The following is a 23,541-nucleotide window of genomic DNA, read 5'->3' on the forward strand; positions in this document are numbered from 1 at the left end:
ATCGATTGAAAATTATAAGGTAGCATGGTTTTCACAAAAATCAATCAATTGGTCATATTACTCAATCGATTGAACGATGACTAAAATGTGGGTTTTTAATAATTCAATCGATTGCTTTTACTATCCAATCGATTGAATGCTTCAAAACAATATGAGGTCTCACAATTCAATCGATTAGTTGTGTTACCCAATCGATTGAAGTCATCAAAACAATATGGATTTGCCGAATTCAATCGATTGGTTGTGCTACCCAGTAAATGATACATAAAAGACATATAAAATTAATTAACCATCACTTACAATTCCTAGGCACAAAAAATCACAAGTCTATTTAAATATGTATAATATATTATCATTTATACAAAAGAGAGAATGCATAACCAATTACCTTAAAGAAGACTGAAAGTTTGGAGTCCCATTCATTTATGCAGTTAATCACGTTCACATGCTCAAGTGAATAAGCTCAAGAAGACAATTCTATGGATTAGGTAGTATAAGCAATCGATTGGGTAACACAACCAATATTCAAATCCATATTGTTTTGACGACTTCAATCGATTGGATAACACAACCAATCGATTGAATTGTAAGACCTCAGGTTGTTTTGAAGCATTCAATCGATTAGGTAGTATAAGCAATTGATTGAATTATTAAAAACCCACATTTTAGTCATCGTTCAATTGATTAGGTAATATGACCAATCGATTGATTTTTGTGAAAATCATGCTACCTTGCAATTCTCAATCGATTGTTTTGTGATAACAACCTGTAGTCCAATCGATTGAATTATGAAAAACCTGAAATTCAATTGATTGATTTTCAAAGAAACACGAATTCACAGTCCTGGACGAACGTCACGGATCAAATATAATCTTTTAATCGATTGGAATAGCCAAAAAGTTTATTACGATCAATGGAAGATCTAATTCGTTATTATTTTTGTTTTTGATTGTTAATAAACATAATAGATTAATGATAAAATAATAATTTATAAAATAAAAAATAGTTTTTATGATTAAATAAAATATATGGAATTAATTTGTAATTAAAATTAGATAAGAACTATTTATCAGTTATTAAAAACTTAAAAAATATGTTTTGTTATGAGACCATGTTATGGGACCGTCGAATCCTTTACCTGGTTTTTTTTATGTAACGTAACTGACGAATGTACGGCAGAAGTTCTCTCATAAAAGATAATATTAAAACTTAAATTTGGATACTAAAATTTTGAAGTGAGTCATGTAAACTATGTACAATTACTCTCACGTACAATAGTAGCTGTTTTATAAAATATTTATTTATTTATTTTTAAAAATATAATTTTTTAAATTCTAAAAGTATTGGTATTTTTTATTTAATTTATAGTGTAAATAATATTTTAGTTTATTTTATTTAATACCTAATAAATTTAGATTCGATTTTTTTTTCACATGATTGAATTAAAACAGTGCTATTGTATCATTGACAATTTTAATTTTTGTCCTAATAACTATTTCCTCCTACTATAATGTTATGGATTAAATATTTTTTAATTTAATTTATATTGTAAATAGTAATATTTTATTTCATTAGTTACCTGATAAATTAAAAGAGATATAAGAGTTTGGTGTCCAATTATTTTTTTATTTTACTTCTATCACTATAACCCAAAACAACCGAAACAGTTATTATTAATTACTATATTCTCCTATTTTATTTATTAATTATTCTTATAGTTTGATATTTAAAAACAAAAAAATAAGCATTTTTATTTCTTTAATTAGTTTTTTCACTATTTATAGAGAAATAAAGGCCTATCCAGATTCAAATCCATATTTTAGCATACCACTTATAAAAAATAAAGATAAATATGAAAATTCATGACATTTAAACAAAATTATCTTTTATAAATAACTAACATGTATTTTCGTTTATATATACTATTTTTAAATCAGGATAATATTATTATCATTATTTTTTGAACTATGTTTTTTCTTACCTCTTTATTGTGTGCTTTTATAATTTAACATCTTAAAAGTTTTTTATAGTAATTTTATGGTAAAAAAATATGATATAAAAAAGATCACATCAATATTAAAATAATAAAAAAATATTTATTTAATAAATTTAAAGAGTGAATAATATATTACCAGGTCAATGAGTTATAGTTCAAATGACATAATCTTCCTATACTCAATTAAGATATTGCGGGTTCGAATTTCCTATCTTTGGTAAAAAAAATAATAATATATTACTAAAAAAATAAATTAATTTCTTTAAAAAAATAGAAAAGCGGCTGAACAGACACGAATCGTGCCTGTTGAGCTGCTAGTTTATATATAAAACTATTGGACTACTTAACTTCCTTTTTTAATAGGAAAATAGGAGATGTTCATTTTGTAATTCAGTAACCCATTATATATATTGTACAAATAATTCATTGTTTCCTAACGGATCCATATAATTATGTCAATGAGCAGTATGTATGTACTGTATATATGTACCGTTATTGATGATGAAATTTAACCACCTTTTTCTAACTCGTTGATATGGATGAATCAAAGTGTCAAACTCAAACCACTTTCCGTCTTTTCCTGTCTAATTAAAAATTTTCCACTTGCTGATGCTAATTAAATCACATAAGACACTTTTGAAAGTAACCTACACCTAATGAGCCATGCTTTTCTGCATGCAACTTGTGCAGTAGATCGATAATATTACATATCTAATTTGACTACTTTAGAGAAATACTAATAACAAATAAATAATAAACTATATATGTAATTTTTTTATTAGTTGTTTACCACATCTCTCAACTTAACATATTAAAGACTCATTTAACATAAATTTAATTTTTATTTAAGAGTCTGTCACTGACCAATAAATTACTACATGTATAAAATGAGATTTGAATTTTTGACACTATTTGGTAAGCTTTAAAAATAATTTTTTTGAGCTTTTGACTTATAAAAAGTAGTAGTATTAATGTCTGATATAATTTTCAAAACCAAATTACACATTTTTAAGAACTATTTAGGAGCTAGAAAAGTTAAAAAAAAGTTACTTCTCTCATAAATCATAATACTACTACTTTTTATCATATTTTTATAAAATAAATACTTTTAGAACTAAAAATCCAAATACAAAATAACTTATTTATAAGTTATTTTTAATATTATTATTTAAGTTATTTTTTAACGAAAATATTTGGTAACCAAAGAAAATCAGCCAAAAACAGCCATAACTTGCCTTATTTAATATTTATTAATTGTTGCGATAATTAATTAATGCTAAATAAAGTAAATTCTGGCTATTTTTTAAAAGGAGTTTAATTAAGTTGTTTACCCAATGCTAATGATAATAACATTGAAACATGGCAGCCGAAATTATAGAACACATTTTATGTAAAGATATCGATAAGAAAATTTATTTGTACAGTAAGATTTTGGATTTTAGAAATTAAATAATGAGCTAATTGATATTTATTTATGATTTATATTTTTAAAAAATTATTAAAAAATAATTAAAGTTAAGCATGGGATTTTGAGTTTTAAATCAATTAGCACTTATAATTTTTATAATAATCGAATATTTTTATTTATAATTAAAAATTATAGTAATTAAAAAATAATAAAAATTTTATATGCTTTATTTTAAAGATTTAAATTCTGAACCTTATTTTATGAATAAAAGAAAATTAATTTAATTATCTCTAATTTTTATTGAATTAGTATTTATTTAAAAATAATTTACAAGTTGATAATAAATAGTATTTTAAACATAATTATTTTGTATTTAATTTGATTTTAAATTATTACTGTACCCTTTTATTTTTTATTAAAATTTTTGTTCTACCAAACTCTAAAATTTCCAATTTCATACACAAACCCTAACCATAACTTCATCACACACACAGTAATCCTAACTCCTTCACTCACAACTGCCACCGTCACTCCCATCACCCTCTCACCATCGGACACCCCACGCAGAAAGAAGAGAAGGAATAAAAAAGAAAGAAGAGAAGAGGAGGAAGAGGGAGACCGCGCCGACAACATTGAGACTCGCTGATGCTATCGTGTCGCCATCGAAAAATAGAACTACGGAGAGAGAGAGAGAGAGAGAGAGAGAGAGAGAGAGAGAGAGAGAGCCGCAAAGGACGAGCCCCTCATCGTTGTGCTTGTCGCTGCTGTCCGTGGAGAATCATCGTCGTCGCTGGAACTGGGCCGCTATTGCAGGAGGGATGTCTCGCTGCCAAGCTGTCATCGCTGAAGCCCACTGTTGTGCCTTCATCACCATTGTGACGCGCCGAGAGGAAGACATCCCGCGAAGATGGAGGAAATGCGACGGTGGTGGGTGGTCACCGTGATGCTGCCATTGCCGTTGTCTCCGTCGCCATTGTTACTGCTTGGACCGTCACTGCTGCATGTGTGAAAGAGCTGTAGGAGGAGTTGTATGCCGCTGTTATTGCTACTTCATCATTGTCGGGGCTCCTTATCGCTGTTCTGGTCGCCGAAAAACATAGCCAGAGCTACTGTCACTCCGTTGTCTTATTTCTCTTTAGTCGCAATAAGTCGTTCTTGCCTTGAAAACTCTCATCGCTAGTGTAAGAGTGTTCTGTTATACGTTTGTTAAAGATTCTGAGGTTTTAGTAACGTAGGATTGAGTTCTGGTTATGCATGTCGCGATTAAAGTTGCTGCGAAAATAATATGGAGCTGTGATTGTGGTTGCTGCTGTTGTGGGCCGAAAGAATAAGGATTTTGATGCGTTTTATGGCTTATGGGTTTTGACTAATTGACTTAGAAATTTTTTCTTAAAACTTTTTTTTATATTACGGAATCGTCATAAGTTGATATTGATGCGAAAAATATATATTTGATGATTATGTGAGTCTTATGGATTGACTGATTTGTTTTAGATGAATATAATTGTTTACTTGATTGAATTATTAATTGATTGAGTTGGCATGTGGTAGTTAATGAAAGTTGATTTGAAAAGTTGATTTGAATGTATATATTAAAAAGTGGTTTTATGTTAAAAATAGGATTTGTATATCTATACTGAGAAAAATGGTTTTATATTGAGAAGGGTTGAGAAATGTGATTTGGATAGAAACTTTGAAAGGTGGTAAAGTCTGGGTTTTAGAGAAAATGCTGCTAAAATTTCTATAATTTTGGATTTAATTAAGTGATTGATTTAAGAATAAATAATTTTTTAGTCTTTTAAAAGAGGTTTAAACTTGAAATGGTTTTGAAGTTAGTTCGAAAATTTTGGTGAAGTGAAAATGAATTTAAATAAAAGATAAATGGTTTTAAGTGAAGTTGTTTTAGAGTTTTCGAAAAATATTACAAAAGTGATATTGGTGTTGAGAAAAAGTGTTGAATGGTGTCGGGTACAAAAAGTGGAGTTTTAAAGGATGAAACGAGGATTTAACTTGTTTTCAAAAGGATAAGTTTGAAAAGAAGTCTATTTTAAAAGTGCTAAATTTTTTTGTAAAAAGTGATTTCTGACTAAAACTATAAAACGATTGAAAATTGGACTTTAAAATTGAACTTTAGAATTTTGTTAGTGTGTGTGCACACTAGACAGGAGTGTGTTGGAGGTTATGCGTACACACAGGTGGTGCGTATGCAACCTACGAGAATTGGTTCTGATATGGGCATATGCACATAGGTATGCGTGCGCACACTTCCTTCCTGCTTTCTTGAAAGAACTATGTTTTTATTGTTAGCCTTTCTGGCAAGCTTGTAATCCCCAGTAGACCCATATGATGTTTGAAAATTGATTTGTAAGCTTTGAAATGAGTGTGGATAAATCTTATGAAATGAGTTTTTGAATGTTTCACACACCCGATTGTAAATTTTTTATTGAATGAGATATGGAAGTGATTCTTGGCGAGATGTGAACTAAATATATTTTGATATTGAAAGAATATAGGCCAAGTATGATTCTTAAAAAGAAAAGGTGTTTGGTTATGATTAGGATTAAGTTTGACTATGCTTATGAATGTGATTGAAAAGTGCGTCAGGCACTATATCCTAAGAGTGTGCATAGACACTATATCCCAATTATATATATATATATATATATATATATATATATATATATATATATATATATATAAATCAGAATGCGACTCCAGTGAGATGGTGGAAGGAGAGGATCCCCTTTTTTGTTCCTTCTGGAAATGTAAGATCGCCTTCAGAGAGACAATGGAAGGTCAGGATCCCCTTTCTAATTCCTCCTGGATATGTATGACACCCGGACAAGGGCTGTTTGGTTAATCCCACTTGTTCGAAGTATCAGGTAAGGACGCTTACTCGTGGTTTGATTAGATTGCAAAGACAATTTGGTGAATCCCGCTTGCATAGATAAGAACATTCCGGACAAGGACAGTTGGTGAATCTCACTTGCTTTTATGGAACCTAAGAGTAAGGACGGTTGGTTAATCCCGCTTGCTCAAGTTGGGTCTGTTAACATAACCGACACGTGAGCTTATGACTAGTAGGATAGGTATGCATCATGCGCATCTATGTGACATTATTTGGGTGTGCATATTATATTTGGGTTTGCCTATGTGAATATTTCTGTTTAACTGCTAATTGTTATACTTGCTGTAATTGCTCTTGATTGTGTTTGAACTTCATTACTTGTGATTGTGACTGGTTGATTGGATTATGGTGATTGGGTATTGATTGAGTTGCTTGAGTCGGAAACTTGATTGATTATGTGATGTGGGTCGAAGGCATGATTGATTTGTGTTTGAGATTTAGTAAAGTATGGAAAATCAAACTGATTTAGCATAAACTTAATGAACATGTATTTGAAAAAGGTTGGTCATTCATACAGTTTAGATAACTTTTAAGATTTTTATAAGAAAAATATGAGTTTGAATTTTGGATAATTAACTGTCAGTTTTCAAAAAAGTTCATAAGACGATTAATAATTACTACGGTTGAAAACAACTTTCTTTTATATATCTTCTTATAACAATTCTAAACTCCTATGGTGAGACCGTGTGGTTAGATTCTCACCGCTTATAGACTCTTTTTTTTTTCCAGGATGGACAAGGTAGTCTATAAAATTTTCTTGTGCACATCTGGTTATATATGTAGTTATAGTTTTTTCTTTGTGTTTATTTTTAGGGGTAAGTATGGTTTTGGTCCCTAAAGTTTAGCGCCAGAATCGAATTCGTCCCTCTTGTAATTTTGGATTTAAAATCGTCCTTAACGTTTTTTTTCGTATTAAAATCGTCCTTTTTATTTTTTTTAGACAAAAATGCCCTCACCACTACCAACACAATTACCTCCTCCACCACCACAACCAACACCAATACCACCGCCACAACCTCCACCAACAGCACAACCAACACCACCACCAACTCCGCCGCCATCCCCCTCCCCCTTTCCTCTTCCCCCTCCCCTTCCCCCACCCCCACACCCCCACCCCCACCCCCACCCGACGTCCCCTCCCCTCCCCTTCCCCCACCCCACCTCCACCCCGCGCGTCTTCCCTTCCCCTCACACCCACCCCCACCCCGCGTCCCCTCCCCCTCCCCGTCTCCCCTTCCCCCACCCCGCGCGTCTTCCCTTCCCCTTCCCCTCACCCCCTCCCCTTCCCCCCGTCTTCCCTTCCCCTCCACCTCCACCTCCACCTCCACACAGAGAAGCAGAAACAGAAAATCAACAAATTCAAGCATAAATTTAACAAAGAAAAAACAGAAAACAACAAATCAACAATGAAGCAGATGGTGGTTCCTCAGAAATTCAAAGCACAAAAAAGCATATGCAGAAGGCAGAGACAGCGGCGGACGGTGGTTCCTCATGTGGCGGCGGCGAGGATAGTAGAAGAAGAAGAAGAAGAAGAAGAAGAAGAAGAAGAAGTGGTGCGGTGCGGTGCCGGAGGGCGGTAAGGCGGCGGCGGGACGGCAGGACGGCGAGACTGCGGCTTCCCTTCCCCCTTCATCGTCATCATCATCAGAGTTCTGGAGGAGGCGGTGGCGACGACGAGGTCACGGCGGCGACGACGGAGGCTCCCCGGCGACGTCCCCCTCCCCCCTTCCCCCTCCCTCTCTTCCCTTCCCCTCCCCTCCCCTCCCCCTTCGTATACCCTTTTCTTCCCCCACCCCTCCTCCAACGCGTTTTTACGCTTTTTTTTTATTTTATAATTTTTATTATTAAAATAGGAATAGGGGTAGTTTAGGAATAAAATAAAAAATTTTATTAAAAAGGACGATTTTAATACGAAAAAAACGTTAAGGACGATTTTATATCGAAAATTATATGAGGGACGGTTTCGATTTTCAGCCTCAACGTTAGGGACCAAAACAATACTTACCCCTTATTTTTATATTTTTGTAAGAGGTATAGGAATCGTGATTGTAATAATATGTAATATTTGTATGTTATTTGTAAGTTATTTTGTAAGAAGAGAGTGACTTTGTGATGATAGTAAAGATGGAATAAGGGTTTAGATGAGATTTGGACTATAAAATTAAAATTTATTTGAATCAAATTAAATACAACAACAACAAAGCATTGTCCCACTAAGTGGGGTCAATTACATGAATCAAACGATGCCATTTGAAATAAAAAATATATTTTATCTTATTAAAAATAAAAACTAAAATGTCTATTCATCTAAATCATACTTAAGAGCTTGTTTGGGTGAGTTTCTAAGAAAATATCTTTTTTTGAGTTATCTTTTTTTAAAAGATCTTATGGAAAAGTAAAAGTAATTTTATGTTTGGATATCTCATGCAAAAAGATCTTTTTATCTATCAATTATGTTTGAGTATAATGATATAAAAGTACTTTTTTTATTTGTTATTAGATGAAAAACATTTTTTTAAGAGAAAAAGATCTTTTAAAAAAAGATGTAAATTATAGCTTCTCAAAAAAGATTTTTTTATTTTATTTTTCTAGTACTTTTATTTTTACTAATAAAAATTTATCAAACACACTAAAAAATAAAAAAAAATTCATTAAAAAAATATTTTTTTTTATCAAAATAATAAACGTCAAACAAGCACTAAATTATATGAAATTTAAAATTTGGAAAAGGACGACACGTGATTCAACAAGAATATGTAAGGCATAGAGCAAGACAATGTAGGTGGGGCCTTCATTTGGCGTTCACGATAGCACACGAGAACCGTGCACTCGTTTTGGTCTGGTTTATTTTAGAATAAAATAATAAATAAATATTTAAAAATTTACATTTTAAAATTAAAAAGTTAATAATTTGTTTTAAAATAATAAATATGATATATTATTTTTAAATTAATTTTTATAATTAAAACAAAAAAATTTAATTTAAATTAATTTATTTATGTTTATTTTTAAAATTTTTTTAATATTTAAAAAAAATTATTATAAATATAAATTCTCAAAAATGTATTTGTAGTTATTTTGTCGTGTTTTCAGGAAAGAACGGCTATCAAAGTATGCTAAATTGTTAATTAAGAGATATCAATCACAACAACAACAAATTCGTAGACGTCTCTTGCTAAATGGAAATTTGTAATATGGTCCCATACTTTTGTCCTTTAATCTGTTGGCCATGAAAAGCGAAACTCTATTGTCTACACTTTTCAGCAACACTTTACGTTACTTGTAAGGGGACTACTAGTGTACAGATGTAGTTGTAAAGGTTTTTGTCTTTTATGGCTGAAAAAGCGTGTCACTAAAAGTGTTGCTTAAAAAGAAAGTGTTATCTTTAATCGTTAACTTGGTTCTGATACCAAATTTTACCATTTCTATTCAATTTTTTACTAGTCCTTGATGTATATTGTGATTTCATTTTTATAGTTTTTAATCTTGTTTTAGTTTATAATATTCTTTTTTGCATGGATTATTGTATATAAAATCTTTTATCTGTTTGTCTTTTTCTTTAATATAATTTCTTAAATCCTCAAAAACTTCTTTTATTTCTACACTTTCTGTTGTTTCTAAATACCTTCTTAATTTTTCGACTTCATTCTCCATTTTTTCTTTCAACAGTTTTAATTCTTTTAAATCATAATATGGTTTTCCAGGCATTTATAAATTTTTTAAATTTAATTCCAACTTGTTTATATTTATTCTTATTTCTATCCTTTTTATTATAAGGTCATCAATTTCGATCTGAAGGTTATTTAATTCCCTTTTATACTTTTTTATTTTACTTTTTAATTTTTCCGCCCTTTTTCTTTTTATTTTATTTTCTGGTTTTTCAATCTTTTTATGCTTCATTATTTATTTTAAAATTTCTGCAAACTCTATCATCGATTCATCACTATTTTCTAGAGATTCTATTAATTTTTCTAGCTCTTCAACTTCTTTTCTTAACTTGTCATAGATTATTTTTAGAGCTTCAAATGCTCTTTGATTTATTTCAGAAAACTGTAAATAATTCAAACGATTTTCTCTTTCAAAGAGCTCTTGTTTCTTGTCTTGATAAGTTACATATATTTCTTCTTTATTTATTGTCATAATTTAGTATTTAGGGTTTCATTTAATTTTTCGACCTTTTTTGTTAATTCTTTTATTTCAGAATTTTCTTCTTTAATCTTAGATAAACTTAAAGGGCTATTAATTTTAGATTTAGAAAATTCGAAGAGAATAATTTTCCTGATGGTTCTTTTAATAATAGAACTGGGTTTTCAATAGCTTTATATTTTGGTATTTCTGTTTTTACAATTTTCTGAAATAATTCATCGACATAAATTCTTTCTCTGTTTTTAAATATTATACTATGATGGCTATTTGTTAAAGCATAATTTATTGCATATGTAATTGAAAATGGTTCATCATCTTGGTCCATTAGATTCTTTCTGTGAAATTTATAAGCCAAACTTATAGATCTTCCAAGATTTTCAGTTGATAAAGGTATAGCATACCCAAGATGGGCATTGAATTTAACATTTACGTTTGCCAAGTTTCCATGAACAATTCCAATTATTTGATCTATTGGGTCATCAGTAATTCTTTTGTCACAGATTGCTAAGCTTATTGGTGAATTAATTCCTTTCATATATGTTGATTTGATTAAGACTTGTATAGTACTAATATGAATCCATCCAATTTTAGATCTTTTTTGTTGATCCTTAATTTTTCCAATCTGTTTACTTAATTCTTCATCGTTTATTAAAGCTATTTCAAGTTCTCCATTGGCGGATTTTATCTTTATAGGGGCTTCAAGTTGAATTTTTCCATAGTATATTATATTTTTTCTATTAAAAACTTCTTTTAAAAGGTTCTGTTTATTAAAATTTTCATTTGATTTGAGATTTAATTCTGTTTTTAGAACAGCCTGTTTTTCATTATCTAATAAAGCAGTTAATCTATAATAATCAGATTCTTCTGTTAATTCTAAACTTTCTAAATAATTCATAAATGAAAGACTAGGATGAAGATGTACCTTTCTGGAGAAAAACTTCCTTTATTTAATATATTTTACATAAGATGTTTTTATCTCCAGAGGGGAGATTGTAAATACTAACTCCAGAGGGGAGTTTAGAACTATTTTTCCCTAAGGGGATTCTTCCTCAGACTATAGAATCGCCTCGGCAGCTTCCTCCTTGCTCTCCTAGCATATGAGTACTCTTAGCCTCCTGCTTCCTATTGTCTGATCCTTCTACAATTGCCTAAGCAACCTATTTATAATGGTTGGGTCTGATGGACAATTCCCATCCTTACCCTTCTTATGACGTCATTGCTTACGTCATTGTTTATTATCTTGCACCAGCTACATTGTTGGTGCTCTATGACCTAAGCGCTTACGTCACTATGCAATAATGTTGAGAGATGCTTCAGATGTGCTGTCTTCCTCTTTCATTATGTGGGTTGATTCCGTTTTATTATTGCTTTCTTCAGATAACTCTGAGACGCATAGCTGGCACTTGTGGTCTTCTCTGTCTTTTATCAAGTAGCAGAGATTCCTCTTTATCCCTTCAGGGAGCTTTTCTAAGAGTCCAGATAAGTTGTAGAATGCTGATTCAAATTCCACTAAGAGTCTCATCTCTCTTTCTTCAATTTCATTCCTTTTACTAGACACAAGCAAAGTATTTCTACTTTTATAATTAATTCTTGTGTGAGATTCCCTTGTTATCTTTTGAGTTCTTTCGAAGACCCTTGCTAGTGTGCTGGCTAGCCTTCCTTCATGACTGTAGATTGTTAAATCTTGAACTTGATCAATTGGTTGAAAATTTCCTGGGAAGACGGACATGAATATTACTTGGTGTGCTGGAACCAAGCATTCTTCTTCTTCATTAAAAATAGGCTGACTGTTCGTAAATTTTAGGGATATATCCCTTGGATTTACGTTGTCAATCATATTTTTAAATCTCTTCACTGCATCAACGAATCCTGCAGGAAACTCACTAATAATTTTTAGATCATTAAAAATTAAAATTGTATCAATTAATCCATACTGGAAAAACTGATAGGTGTCCGATGGGGATGCGTCTGGAAATATAACCAGCTTTGTTAGCTGTTCTTTGGCAATAGGATAATATCCCAAAATTGCTCTTTTTTCTTCAGTCCAGTTCAGGACTATATTAAGGGTTTCTCTGAGATTTGATCTACAGACCATTTTCTTTTCTTTGATTTCAGCCCTTGTACGAATGTTTCTTATTATCCCTGTTCTCTGGGTTTGAATTGGAGCTTTATCTGCTCTTTTTAGGGTTTGCTCTGGATGAAGAGCTTCATATTCCCTGAAAGATTCCTTTGCTTCTTCCAGTGTTAAAAACCCTCCTTTATGAATTATCCTTGATTGATGTGTAAATGGTGCTGCTTTTTCCCAGGCATCATATACTCCTTTCATGGGGCCATTATAAATTACATAATATTTTTTATCTTGGGTGAATTTTTTGATAATTTCAGCAATTGTTTTATTTTCTGGAATTTTTTCACCTGATTTGTCCACCACGCTTAGCTGGCTGAGCTCTGATGGTTTTGGTTGTTGTGTTGATTTCATTGCTTCGATGGCCTTCTTGAGGGATTGGATCTGTGTCCTTATTTGCTGACAATGCTTGCATTTTTCAAGTTCTTGTTCGTATTTCTGAATTTCTTGATCTAATGCGTTGTAGACGAACTCCATTCTCTTGTTAATGTATCTGCAATAACATTTTTGTCACCCTTAATATATTCAATTTTTATTGGATATTGTAACAAAAATAATTGCCATCTTACCAATCGTCCATGATTATAATCAACTTTTAAATTATATCGTATGAAACCTGTTAGATAACTTGAATCTGTCCTTAATGTAAATTCTCTGGGTAGTAAATCAATTTTCCATTTCTTAAGAGATTTAATTGCTGCTAGAGTTTCCTTTTCATGAGTGGTATATCTCTGTTCTGTTGGAGTAAAAGTCCCTGAAATATACCTGCAAAGTAATTCCTTTGGGGAATATTTAGAATCTAGTGATTCTTTTTCTTGTTCCAAACTTTTTATAGCTTTCTTAGCTTTTAGACATCCTGACCAGGTTATGTCTGAAGCATCTGTTTCTACTATTAAATAGTCATTTTCTTCTGGAATATAAAGTTCTGGAAGTTTTTCACACAATTCTTTAATTCTTTGAATTTGCATACTATCTTTTTCATCCCATTTCCATTCTTTTTTAGTACTTATTTTTGGAAATAAGCTTTTAGTGTATTCTGTTATATTCTTTAAAAATCCTTGATCAGAAATATAATTTATACACCCTAAAAATCTTTGTAATTGTTTTCTATCTTCTATCTTATTAGGAAATAAATTTACTTTTTCTAGGACATTTGGTTGAAGTTTTAGCTTTCCTTGAGTGGATAGAATTAATCCAAGAAACTCTATTTCTTGTTTTGCTATTCTTGCTTTCTTTTTGCTAAGAACTAATCCTTTTTCTTTACATCTTTCTAAAACTATTAATAATTTTTGAAGATGATCTTCCTTATCCTGTTTTGTAAAAATTAGTATATCGTCAATGTATACTAAAACAAATTCATTTAACTCTCTTAGATTTTCTTCCATAAATCTTTGATAAATACCTGGGGCTTGTTTTAATCCGAATGGTAATACATTCCATTCGTAGAGCAACACACTTGTTGATTCCTTTGTTGGGCAAGTAAAAGCAGTTAATTTCTTTGTTTCTTCGTTTAAACGAAGTTGCCAATATCCTGATTTTGCATCAAGAGATGAAAACCAAGTTGCTCCTTTGATTTTTTCTAAAATAGAATCTTTTCTTGGAAGTTTATGAGCATCACCAATAGTTGCTTCATTCATCTTCTTATAGTTAATAACCATTCTTCGTTTTCCCCTTTTAATTTCATTATTGTTTTCGACATAAAAGGCTGGAGCCGCATGAGGACTTTTACTTAATCTTATAATTCCTTTTTCCAAAAGATCTCTACATTCTAATGAAAACTCTTCTTTATCTTTTGCGGAATAAGGAATTTTATTTGGAACATTTATCTCTTTTGTAGGATCTTTTAATTTAATACTTACTAATTCGTTATTTGTATTTTTAATATCTAAAGGATTTTCAGCACAGATTTCATCCAAAAGTTCTTCTATCTTTATTTCAAGATTATTTTTTGGGATATTTATCTGAAAGTATAGATTTAAATAACATGTTTCTAATATAGAGAATATTTTAAATTTTAAGATCTTATCTATAGTAGTAGTTGGTATTTTTATACGTTTTGATTTTTGATTTATTGAAGAATCGTGTGGAGCTTTTAAAACTATATATGTTAATTCTTGAATAAATGGATGATATAGCTTTAAAAAGTTATTTCCTATGATAAAATCCATTCCGGAATCTAACATATATATAGATGGAACAATGAACCTATAATTTTGAATAAAAATTTCAACCATTTCTGCTTTTTGGTCAATTTTATGTATTGATTTGTCAGCTATTCTAACTCTTAATGGTTTCTTTAATTTTTTCCAATCAAGTTTTATATTTGAACTAGCAAAGCATTGTGTTGCTCCAGAATCTATAAAAGCATTTATAAACTTTTCTGTTATTTTTATAGAAATAAATGTAGCATTATTACTCAGTCTCTGAGTCTGTTTCCGGGACATACTCAAAAATATAGTCTAAATTATCATCAGATTCTTCTAATGGTTCCATGAAACAAGACTTAGCAATTTCTATTTGTTTAGTAAGATCCTTTTTATCCTTCTTTTTCGGGCATTCATTTGCATAGTGTCCTTCTTCTTGGCAATACCAACATTTACAATTTTCTTTTTTATTCGGGCAATAGTTATTTCTTTGTCTTTTGTTTTTATTATTATTTTCCTTTCTAAAATATCTCTTTTTTCTCCAGTTTGGATAGTATTTTCTTTTTCTAAATTGATATTTTCTTTTTCTTTGAAAATTTTTATTAAAACCATATTTTTGAGGTATCTCTTCATTATCCTGACAGCAAATTTTAATTATATTTGCAAATCTTTTTTGAGTTGCTTCTTGCATACAACGTTCTTTTATTTCCTCTCTTATTGCAGAAGTTGCTCCACCAAAATTATTCTCAATTGTCCCTCTATTTATTTCTCTTATAAATCTTCCCATTATAAATTCGTTAGCAGGATATGGAAGTTTTGTTATATACATACTAAGATAATGATTTTTATCTTCTTCTTTTAATTTGTAATAATGTATTCTATATTCACATATATAAGATTTCACATTACATAAATCATATATCTGAATATTAGCTAAATGGTTTTTTGCTTCTTGATATTCTTTATTATAGACTTCTTGTCTATGATCTATAATATTTTTTCCAAAAAATTCTTTATATAGAATCATCATTATGTATAGTATTTTATCATAAGCTGATGTTTTTGTTTCTAATTCTTCTATTACTTGGTTTTCTATTGATGTCATATAATCTCTTATAGTTCCTTTAGTATGAAACCCTATGTATTTCCAAATGTCTCTTCCAGACAATTCACTAAGTTTTGGATTAGTAAAGGCTTCTAATAAGAAGGAATTCAACCAGTTTTCGAAAATTTCTTTTTCATTCTTTTTACAGTCTAAATCGAGCATTCTATCTCCTTCCATTTCCTGGATTTTAGGAACGTATTTTGATGGTATTTTTGTATATTTTGAATCTTTATTTATAAACCCTTTTTTAAAAGCATAATTATCAAAACATGTTTCCCATTTAAATTGAGATTGATTATCCTTAGATGTTCCAGCTTCATTTTTTACTTGTATTGGAATTGCTGGTTCTTGAGCCATCTTTAATTGTTTAAAAAGCATTGTAACTTCTTCTAATTTTTCTTCAATATTCATAATTTTAGTGGTGGTTTTACTTTTAAATCTGTTATGTTGATTATATTGTGAAATTTTTCTTCTTTGGGATTCTCTTTTTCCTTATTTCTTTGAAATTTTATAGATACTAATATTTCTTCAAGCATGTCTACTATCGAATTTAATTGTGGGTTAAAGGTATGATAAAGATGTGGTGAGTCATTTCCATGGTAACATTTTTTAGAAATTCTATGTGAAAAATAAGTTTTTTCAGGTTTTTGAAGTCCTTCAATAAAACTTATAGTAAAATAAAGATTTTGAGAAAAATCATTTTGTATTGATTTTAAGAATTCGGTGTCATTGCAGTTGACATTAGTTAAAATCATTAATTTTTGATCTATTAATTTTGACAACTTAATTATTTCTTCTCTTAAATCTTCTAATTTACTTTTTTCCATTAGATGACGCTTTTTTTTTTGAAGAGTTACGATTTTAAGTAAAAAGTGTGGCTTTAGAGTGTGTGATTAAGATTTTGCCACATAGACAAATCTTTAAAATTGCATCTGTACCTTAAAAATGTCCTACTTGTAATCCTACTGGATTTAAGATCTCCTCTATCATCATTAATTAATCAACAACAGTTAACACTTTCCTTCTCTCACACACACACACATATATATATATATAAAATACACCATCTTAAATTAAAATAACATGCATTTATTATTGTAAAATTTTATTATTGTTGTTATAAATTATAATAAATTTTTATTATTGTAACATTTTAATAATATTTTATATTATATAATAAAATATTAAAAATAAATAAAATTTAATGCAATAATAAATATAGTTTATATTATTGTTTGAATCAACTAAATTATCCTCACTAATTTATATAAATATTATTTAAACATTTGTCTAAAACAAGAGAAGCGTCATTTTTTCATCAATCAAAATTTTAAGTTCTAATGTCATTATTATTAGAAGGATGTACTTGTGGTGGAGACATGCTTCATGCCCAGCTATAGTTACTGTTGAAAGCGAGTGAAGCCGAGTAGCCAACATTGTGCTGACTCATTGTTCTACATTGGAACTCATCTCTATTCATGCTAAGCTTTCTTTTTATTTTTTTATTATTTTATTTTTATTTCACCCTCTGTTCTCTGTTGTCTATGATGATCTGCCAGTTCACTTACCGTGAACTTTGCTCCACCTACTATCAATTTCTGTCGTGCTGTAACTCATCAATGTTTTAGTAATTGATAGGAATTTAATTTTAATGTACAGTATAAAAAAATTTTAGACGTGCATCAAATTACGAAATATTATATCAGTAAAAATAATTATTTTTTATATATATTACGTAAATAGTTATTTAGAAAAACGAATGTGATTGTCCAACGATATAAAACGCTTTACAAATTAAAATTAAACTCTAATTTATAGTTTAAAATTTCAATATTTCACGTTATTTTGGTAAAAAGAAAAACTTCAAACTTACTTTTAAGTTTTAACTACTTGGACAATAGACACACTTGTCACTTGAGAAAGGAACCTTTTCTATTGTTTTTCTTTGAAATGTATCTATAAAATGTGAAATGTATAATATTCAACTACTCTTTCACCTTAATTCATGACAACAATAAAAAAGTCTTATAACACAATACACTTTAATACAATTCAATCAATCAACAATCAATAAAATTTCTTCATCTTTTCTTTTCCTATTCTTTCGCAATTTTATCATGGTATCAGAGCCATGATATCCTCCTTGAGGAGGATAATATAAGTTATCATTTTATCGGTAAAAAATCACCATGCTTCTTTTTCAACCCCCTCCCACGATAAATAATCATAGATTTAATTACATGCATCCAAGTGAAAATCCTACCACAGTTTTGGTTATTCCGGTTCTTTACCAACAATTCCGTCTGCGCCTCCTTTCTTCCGGCAGTTCCATTGCATTCTGTTTCAGCAGTTTAATTTACATTCGGTTTTAGCAGTTCCATCTCATCTTTTTTATCGCGCTCTACGCGCCCTCTCTTATTGCGCTCTACGCGCTTATTTTTTCATTTTTCTTTTGAAGATTGCTGCTCAAGCACATCATCTCCTTTTATATTTTTGCCGCCGACAGCTCAAGCTCCACTACACGCATTTTTTGAAGATCGCTGCTCAAGCAGCACAGCATCTTCTTTTATATTTTTGTCGCCGACAGCTCAAGTTCCGCCGCACTCATTTTTTGAAGATCACTACTCAAGCACAGCATCTCCTTTTATATTTTTGCCGCCGGCAGCTCAAGCTCCGCCGCACGCATCTTCCTCCGCGTCACCAGGCATCTCCTTTTCTCAACAATTTCATCGGAACTTATCCAAGCTGTGGATTATTGACATCTTCCATCCACTAGCTTGCGAGGGCGTATTAAACTACTCTTCCACTTTAGCCCATGACAACAATAAATAAGTCTCGTAACACAACACACTTCAGTACAATTCAATCAATCAACAATCAATAAAAGTTCTTTTCTTTGCTTTTCCTATTCTTTCACAATTTTATCATATAACATACTAATAAGTAGGTAAAATAAATAAATAAATAAATAAATACTAATAAATATTTTTAATGTCTTTTTTAACCATATAAATTATTTGAAGAATAATATGTGTAAATAATAAAGCTAGATATATTAACACATAATGATATTTAAGTATGTTTAAATATATTAAAAATATTTTTTATTTTAAATATTTATCAAGTCACACGCAAATATAATAGCTCAATATAATATTCATGGTAGCTCTGAATCACAAAACTACGAGTTAAATTATATCTCTCTGAGTATGTTAACTAATTGTTTTATCAAAAACATAATTTAGCTTTATTTTCAACAGTAATGTATAACCAGAAGAAAAATATAATTGAGGACCATGATGAGAATGTAATTCAAATGTGTATAGAAAAAAGTTTCATATTTCACATTCATAAGGCATCTGTCCTATCAAGTTCTAATAGCTAAGATCGTTTCAAAGATGATAAAGATCTACCTAGTTTTTCATCATTTTAAAAAGAAAAAAAGAACTCCCCCCGAAAATGATGATATGAACTGAATTATATCCAAAAAATGGTTTCAAAGTTTGTACACATAAATACATGATAACCCCTTATTACAAACAAGCATTACCGATCGTGTGTTGGCGTATACAGTTACTGTAGTTTCATTTTAGAATATTATTTCCCTGTATATGTATATACTGAAGATATATATGCAAGCTAATTTAGAATATACCGAAGTTAAGCTAATGTATAAATAAATTAAAATACAGTGATTCACTGAATATGTATAGAGTGAGTGGAGTTTCATTTTAGAATATACCCAAGCTAAGCTAATTTATTCACGATCAACGACTTCTTACGTCTACGTGTATAAATAAATGCGGGACAGTATACGTAGAAATTAAAGTGCGTATGGACCGATATGGAGATGTACAAGTACAATGCAAGTGCAAATAATTGGAGTTTGAAAGAGATTTGAACATAACAAGTCTATCGTAATTAATAACCACAAGCAGAAATAATTTTCTGGGGAAACATGGAAACGCACTCTATATATCTATGGCCACGTACCATGGATGGACGCGTGTAGTTACGATTTTTTTTTATCTTCTTTTAAACCACCATTAATCGTTTTTTTTTTTTTTTACTTAAATGTATGGAATATTAATTATTCAAAAATTTGAAAATGATCAAAATCAAAGTTATATGTTTTTTCTAATAATTTTTTGTCATATTTATAATTTATTTTTTTTAAATACAGAGATAATAACTTCAGGCTCATCACTTCGAAATGCTTATATATAGGATGATGATAGTATTTTATTGTTCAATTTTTTTTTTTTTAGAAATTGTTACTTTTTTTTATTAAGTTTAGTTTGTGGAGGAAAGAGGAATTGCTGTTACTTATTACTGGATTTGAGTAATTTGTTTGATGATTTGGTTTTAATATTGTAATTAAAAGAAAATGTCATTATCATAGTGGCATTATCCAAGCCTTAATTGTACATAGATACGATACCGCAGGAGTATGAATCGAGTGGAGGAGAATGGTTTTGGGTCCTACAAGGTCGCCGACTGCGGCTGGCTCCGTTATGTACGGTCAAATACAATAAAATATCGAAATTGAAGGGTTTCCAAATGGTACCACGGCCTCCAAAGCCAGGCCCCACCATAAATCCTCTAAACAAAAGCAATTCTGTCTACTCCATGTCATACTCTCTCAAGTTGCGCAACTTACCACTTCTTTAATCCACCCTTGCCGTCAACGTTATTTACTGAGTGCTGCCCCGAATCTTCTACCTCAAGCTCTCAAAACGTGTTCTTATTTGTTAATATCCACCTATAAGATAACCGGTGGCCGCTACGAATGCGTCCCAAACCCAAACCCCAAAAGAAAGAAAGGGAATCTTACCAGAAAGCTTCAATTTTTTTTAGAATAGAATGGGAAGCTCCTCCTTCTCGGCGGGATCCCGTGTCTCCACTGCCAGCAAGTGGCTGGGCTTCGTGGCTGCCGTGTGGATCCAGTGTATCTCCGGCAACAACTACACCTTCTCCAACTACTCCGACGCACTCAAGTCCCTCATGCACCTCACTCAGGTGGAGCTCAACTCCCTCTCCGTCGCCAAAGATATCGGAAAGGCATTCGGCCTCGTCGCCGGCCTGGCCTCCGACCGCCTCCCCACGTGGTCCATCCTGCTCATAGGCTCCCTCGAAGGCCTCATCGCATACGGCGTCCAGTGGCTCGTCGTCAGCCAGAAAATCCAACCCCTCCCTTACTGGCAGGTACGAGTTTGTTACAACAGAATTTGTAAGTTGTAACCGCTCTAACAAACTAGTAAGTAGTAATTTAATCTTACACTTTCACTGAATCATTACTGTAGATGTGTGTTTTTCTCTGCATGGGAGGGAACAGCACCACGTGGATGAACACTGCGGTGCTCGTCACGTGCATACGCAACTTCCGGAGAAACCGTGGTCCCGTCTCCGGCATTCTCAAGGGCTTTGTAGGGCTGAGCACCGCCATCTTCACCAGCCTTTGCTCCGCTCTCTTCTCCGACGACCCTGCTGCATTCCTCCTCATGCTCGCTCTCATCCCCCTCGCAGTTTGCGTCTCCGGAATCTTCTTCCTCCGTGAGGTTCCGCCGGAGAAGTCGACCGCCGCCGCCGACACAGAAGAGTCCAAGTACTTCGGCATATTCAACGCCGTGGCGGTCGTCGTCGCAGTTTACCTGTTGGCCTACGGGTTCATCCCCAACCCTAGTACCTTGTTCTCTCGCGTGTTTACCGGAGTTTTGCTCGTTTTGCTGGCGGCGCCGTTGGCCATTCCCATTCACGCTTACTTCTCAGAGAGGCTATTGAAACCGGTTCTGGACATCGAGGGTCAGAACGGTCAGCGGGTGAACGAGCCGCTGCTTCAGAACGGCAACAGGGAGGAGGAAGCGGCGGCGGTGGCGGCTGCGGCGGCAGAGGAGGAGACGGCTGTGGTGATTCTAGAGAAGGGAAGGGCGGCTATCGGGGAGGAGCACACTATATCGGAGGTGCTGAGGAGCGTTGATTTTTGGATATTGTTTGTGTCTTTTCTGTGTGGGGTTGGAACAGGAATGGCGGTTCAGAATAATATGGGTCAAATCGGTTTGGCCCTCGGGTACACCGACGTTTCTATCTTTGTGTCTTTGACCAGCATTTGGGGCTTCTTTGGAAGAATCGTTTCGGGTTCGGTTTCGGAGCACTTCATCAGGTATCTTCCCGTAATATTCTATGTATCTGCGTGGTCAGTTTTGTCAATTCCAAATATTCCATTCAACAATGCTCACATTACGTTATTTAAATATCAGGAAATCTATGATGATACTTTGATCATAAGTAACCATCATATACAGTTAATTACTTTGTTTTCAGTCACTTTCTGATGCGTATATTTGATTTATAGTATTGAATTGTTCTAAGATAAGATCTGCGGGATCGTCCCTTATTTGGTTTAAAATCTTATTGGATTCCACTCAAGGTGTTTCTAAATATCTCGTTTTAGAAAGCTAGACCATAACTTTTGGTGGAAGGTAGGAAAATTAGGTGAAAAAATATATTCAACTATTATAATTGAAAATTGAAATCCCAATACCTACTATAACCAACTATTCAACAAGCCTAATTGTAGGGACTACACCAGTGAGATTGAAGATGTTAGATGGATTCTACTGAACTAACTATTTTGTTCCTTTTGGGTTCTCACAGGAAGGCTGCAACTCCTAGACCTCTTTGGAATGCAGCATCTCAGATTCTGATGGCTGTGGGTTACATACTTCTGGCAATGGCTATGCCTGGTTCTCTCTATATTGGGTCTACTGTAGTTGGCATATGCTATGGAGTGAGAATGGCCATTACAGTTCCAGCAGCCTCTGAGCTATTTGGGCTCAAATACTATGGTCTCATCTACAACATTCTCATCCTCAACCTTCCCCTTGGATCTTTCCTCTTTTCGGGCCTGCTTGCCGGCATACTCTACGATATGGAGGCCACCACCACTGCCGGAGGAGGCAACACCTGTGTGGGAGGCCACTGTTACAGGCTAGTCTTTGTAGTCATGACTGCAGCATGTGTAATTGGCTTCTTCTTGGACATTTGGATGTCATTCAGAACCAAGCATGTTTACAAGAAGATTTCCATGAGCAGAAAGTCAAAGAAATCTTCCTCGGTCACATCAAGTAGCTAATGATATCAGTGGTGGGGGATTGATGAGAATTTTTTTCTCTGTGATATCCCATTTCCACATAGTTAACTCATTGTTTTTGGTTTCAAATAAGGAGGGCTATTTGTTCAACTCCATTATGAAGCATATAAGCATTCTATTCCCTTGATAGCATCAGTGATATAATTCATTTGGTTCGATTTTAAGAGAACATTCAAAGATTGTGCGGCTTGTTTGGTAGATAAATGTTGTGCTGTTATTAGTTCTGTAAAATGTGAACTGGTGTGGTGTAATACTGTAATGTCAGTTGTTGTTGTTGTCATATTCCTTAGCCATTTGTAATCATTGTAACTGTAAGTTCGTTTAAGAGTAATGAGAAAAAAATTTCTGTGACAGTCTTGGAATTGAATCAAAGAGGCAGCAGCAGTCAGAATTATTGTTAGAAGGAAATGAGAAAAATAACATTAAAAACGCGGTGATAAATGTGAAGGAACAGAGTGCATAGATACAGAGGCTTGAATGAAGGTATATGAGACAAGGCATCGCGAGACCATAGTTTGCTTGAAGGCAAAGATAATAAGGACTAAGGAGCTCAAGTTTT

At 32.2% G+C, this 23,541-nt stretch overlaps 1 protein-coding gene across 1 annotated transcript; it reads left to right on the plus strand.

The window, feature by feature from the left end:
* Positions 1-20,289: 20,289 nt before the first annotated feature.
* On the plus strand, positions 20,290-23,335 carry LOC112737028 (protein NUCLEAR FUSION DEFECTIVE 4). Its single transcript, XM_025786733.3, has 3 exons — positions 20,290-21,037; positions 21,136-21,992; positions 22,487-23,335. The coding sequence occupies exons 1-3, from the start codon at positions 20,696-20,698 to the stop codon at positions 22,962-22,964; spliced, it is 1,677 nt and encodes a 558-aa protein (XP_025642518.1). The 5' UTR covers positions 20,290-20,695; the 3' UTR covers positions 22,965-23,335.
* The last annotated feature ends 206 nt before the right edge of the window (positions 23,336-23,541 follow it).

This window comes from Arachis hypogaea, chromosome 13, assembly GCF_003086295.3.
Source record: "Arachis hypogaea cultivar Tifrunner chromosome 13, arahy.Tifrunner.gnm2.J5K5, whole genome shotgun sequence".
Lineage (NCBI taxonomy): Eukaryota > Viridiplantae > Streptophyta > Magnoliopsida > Fabales > Fabaceae > Arachis > Arachis hypogaea.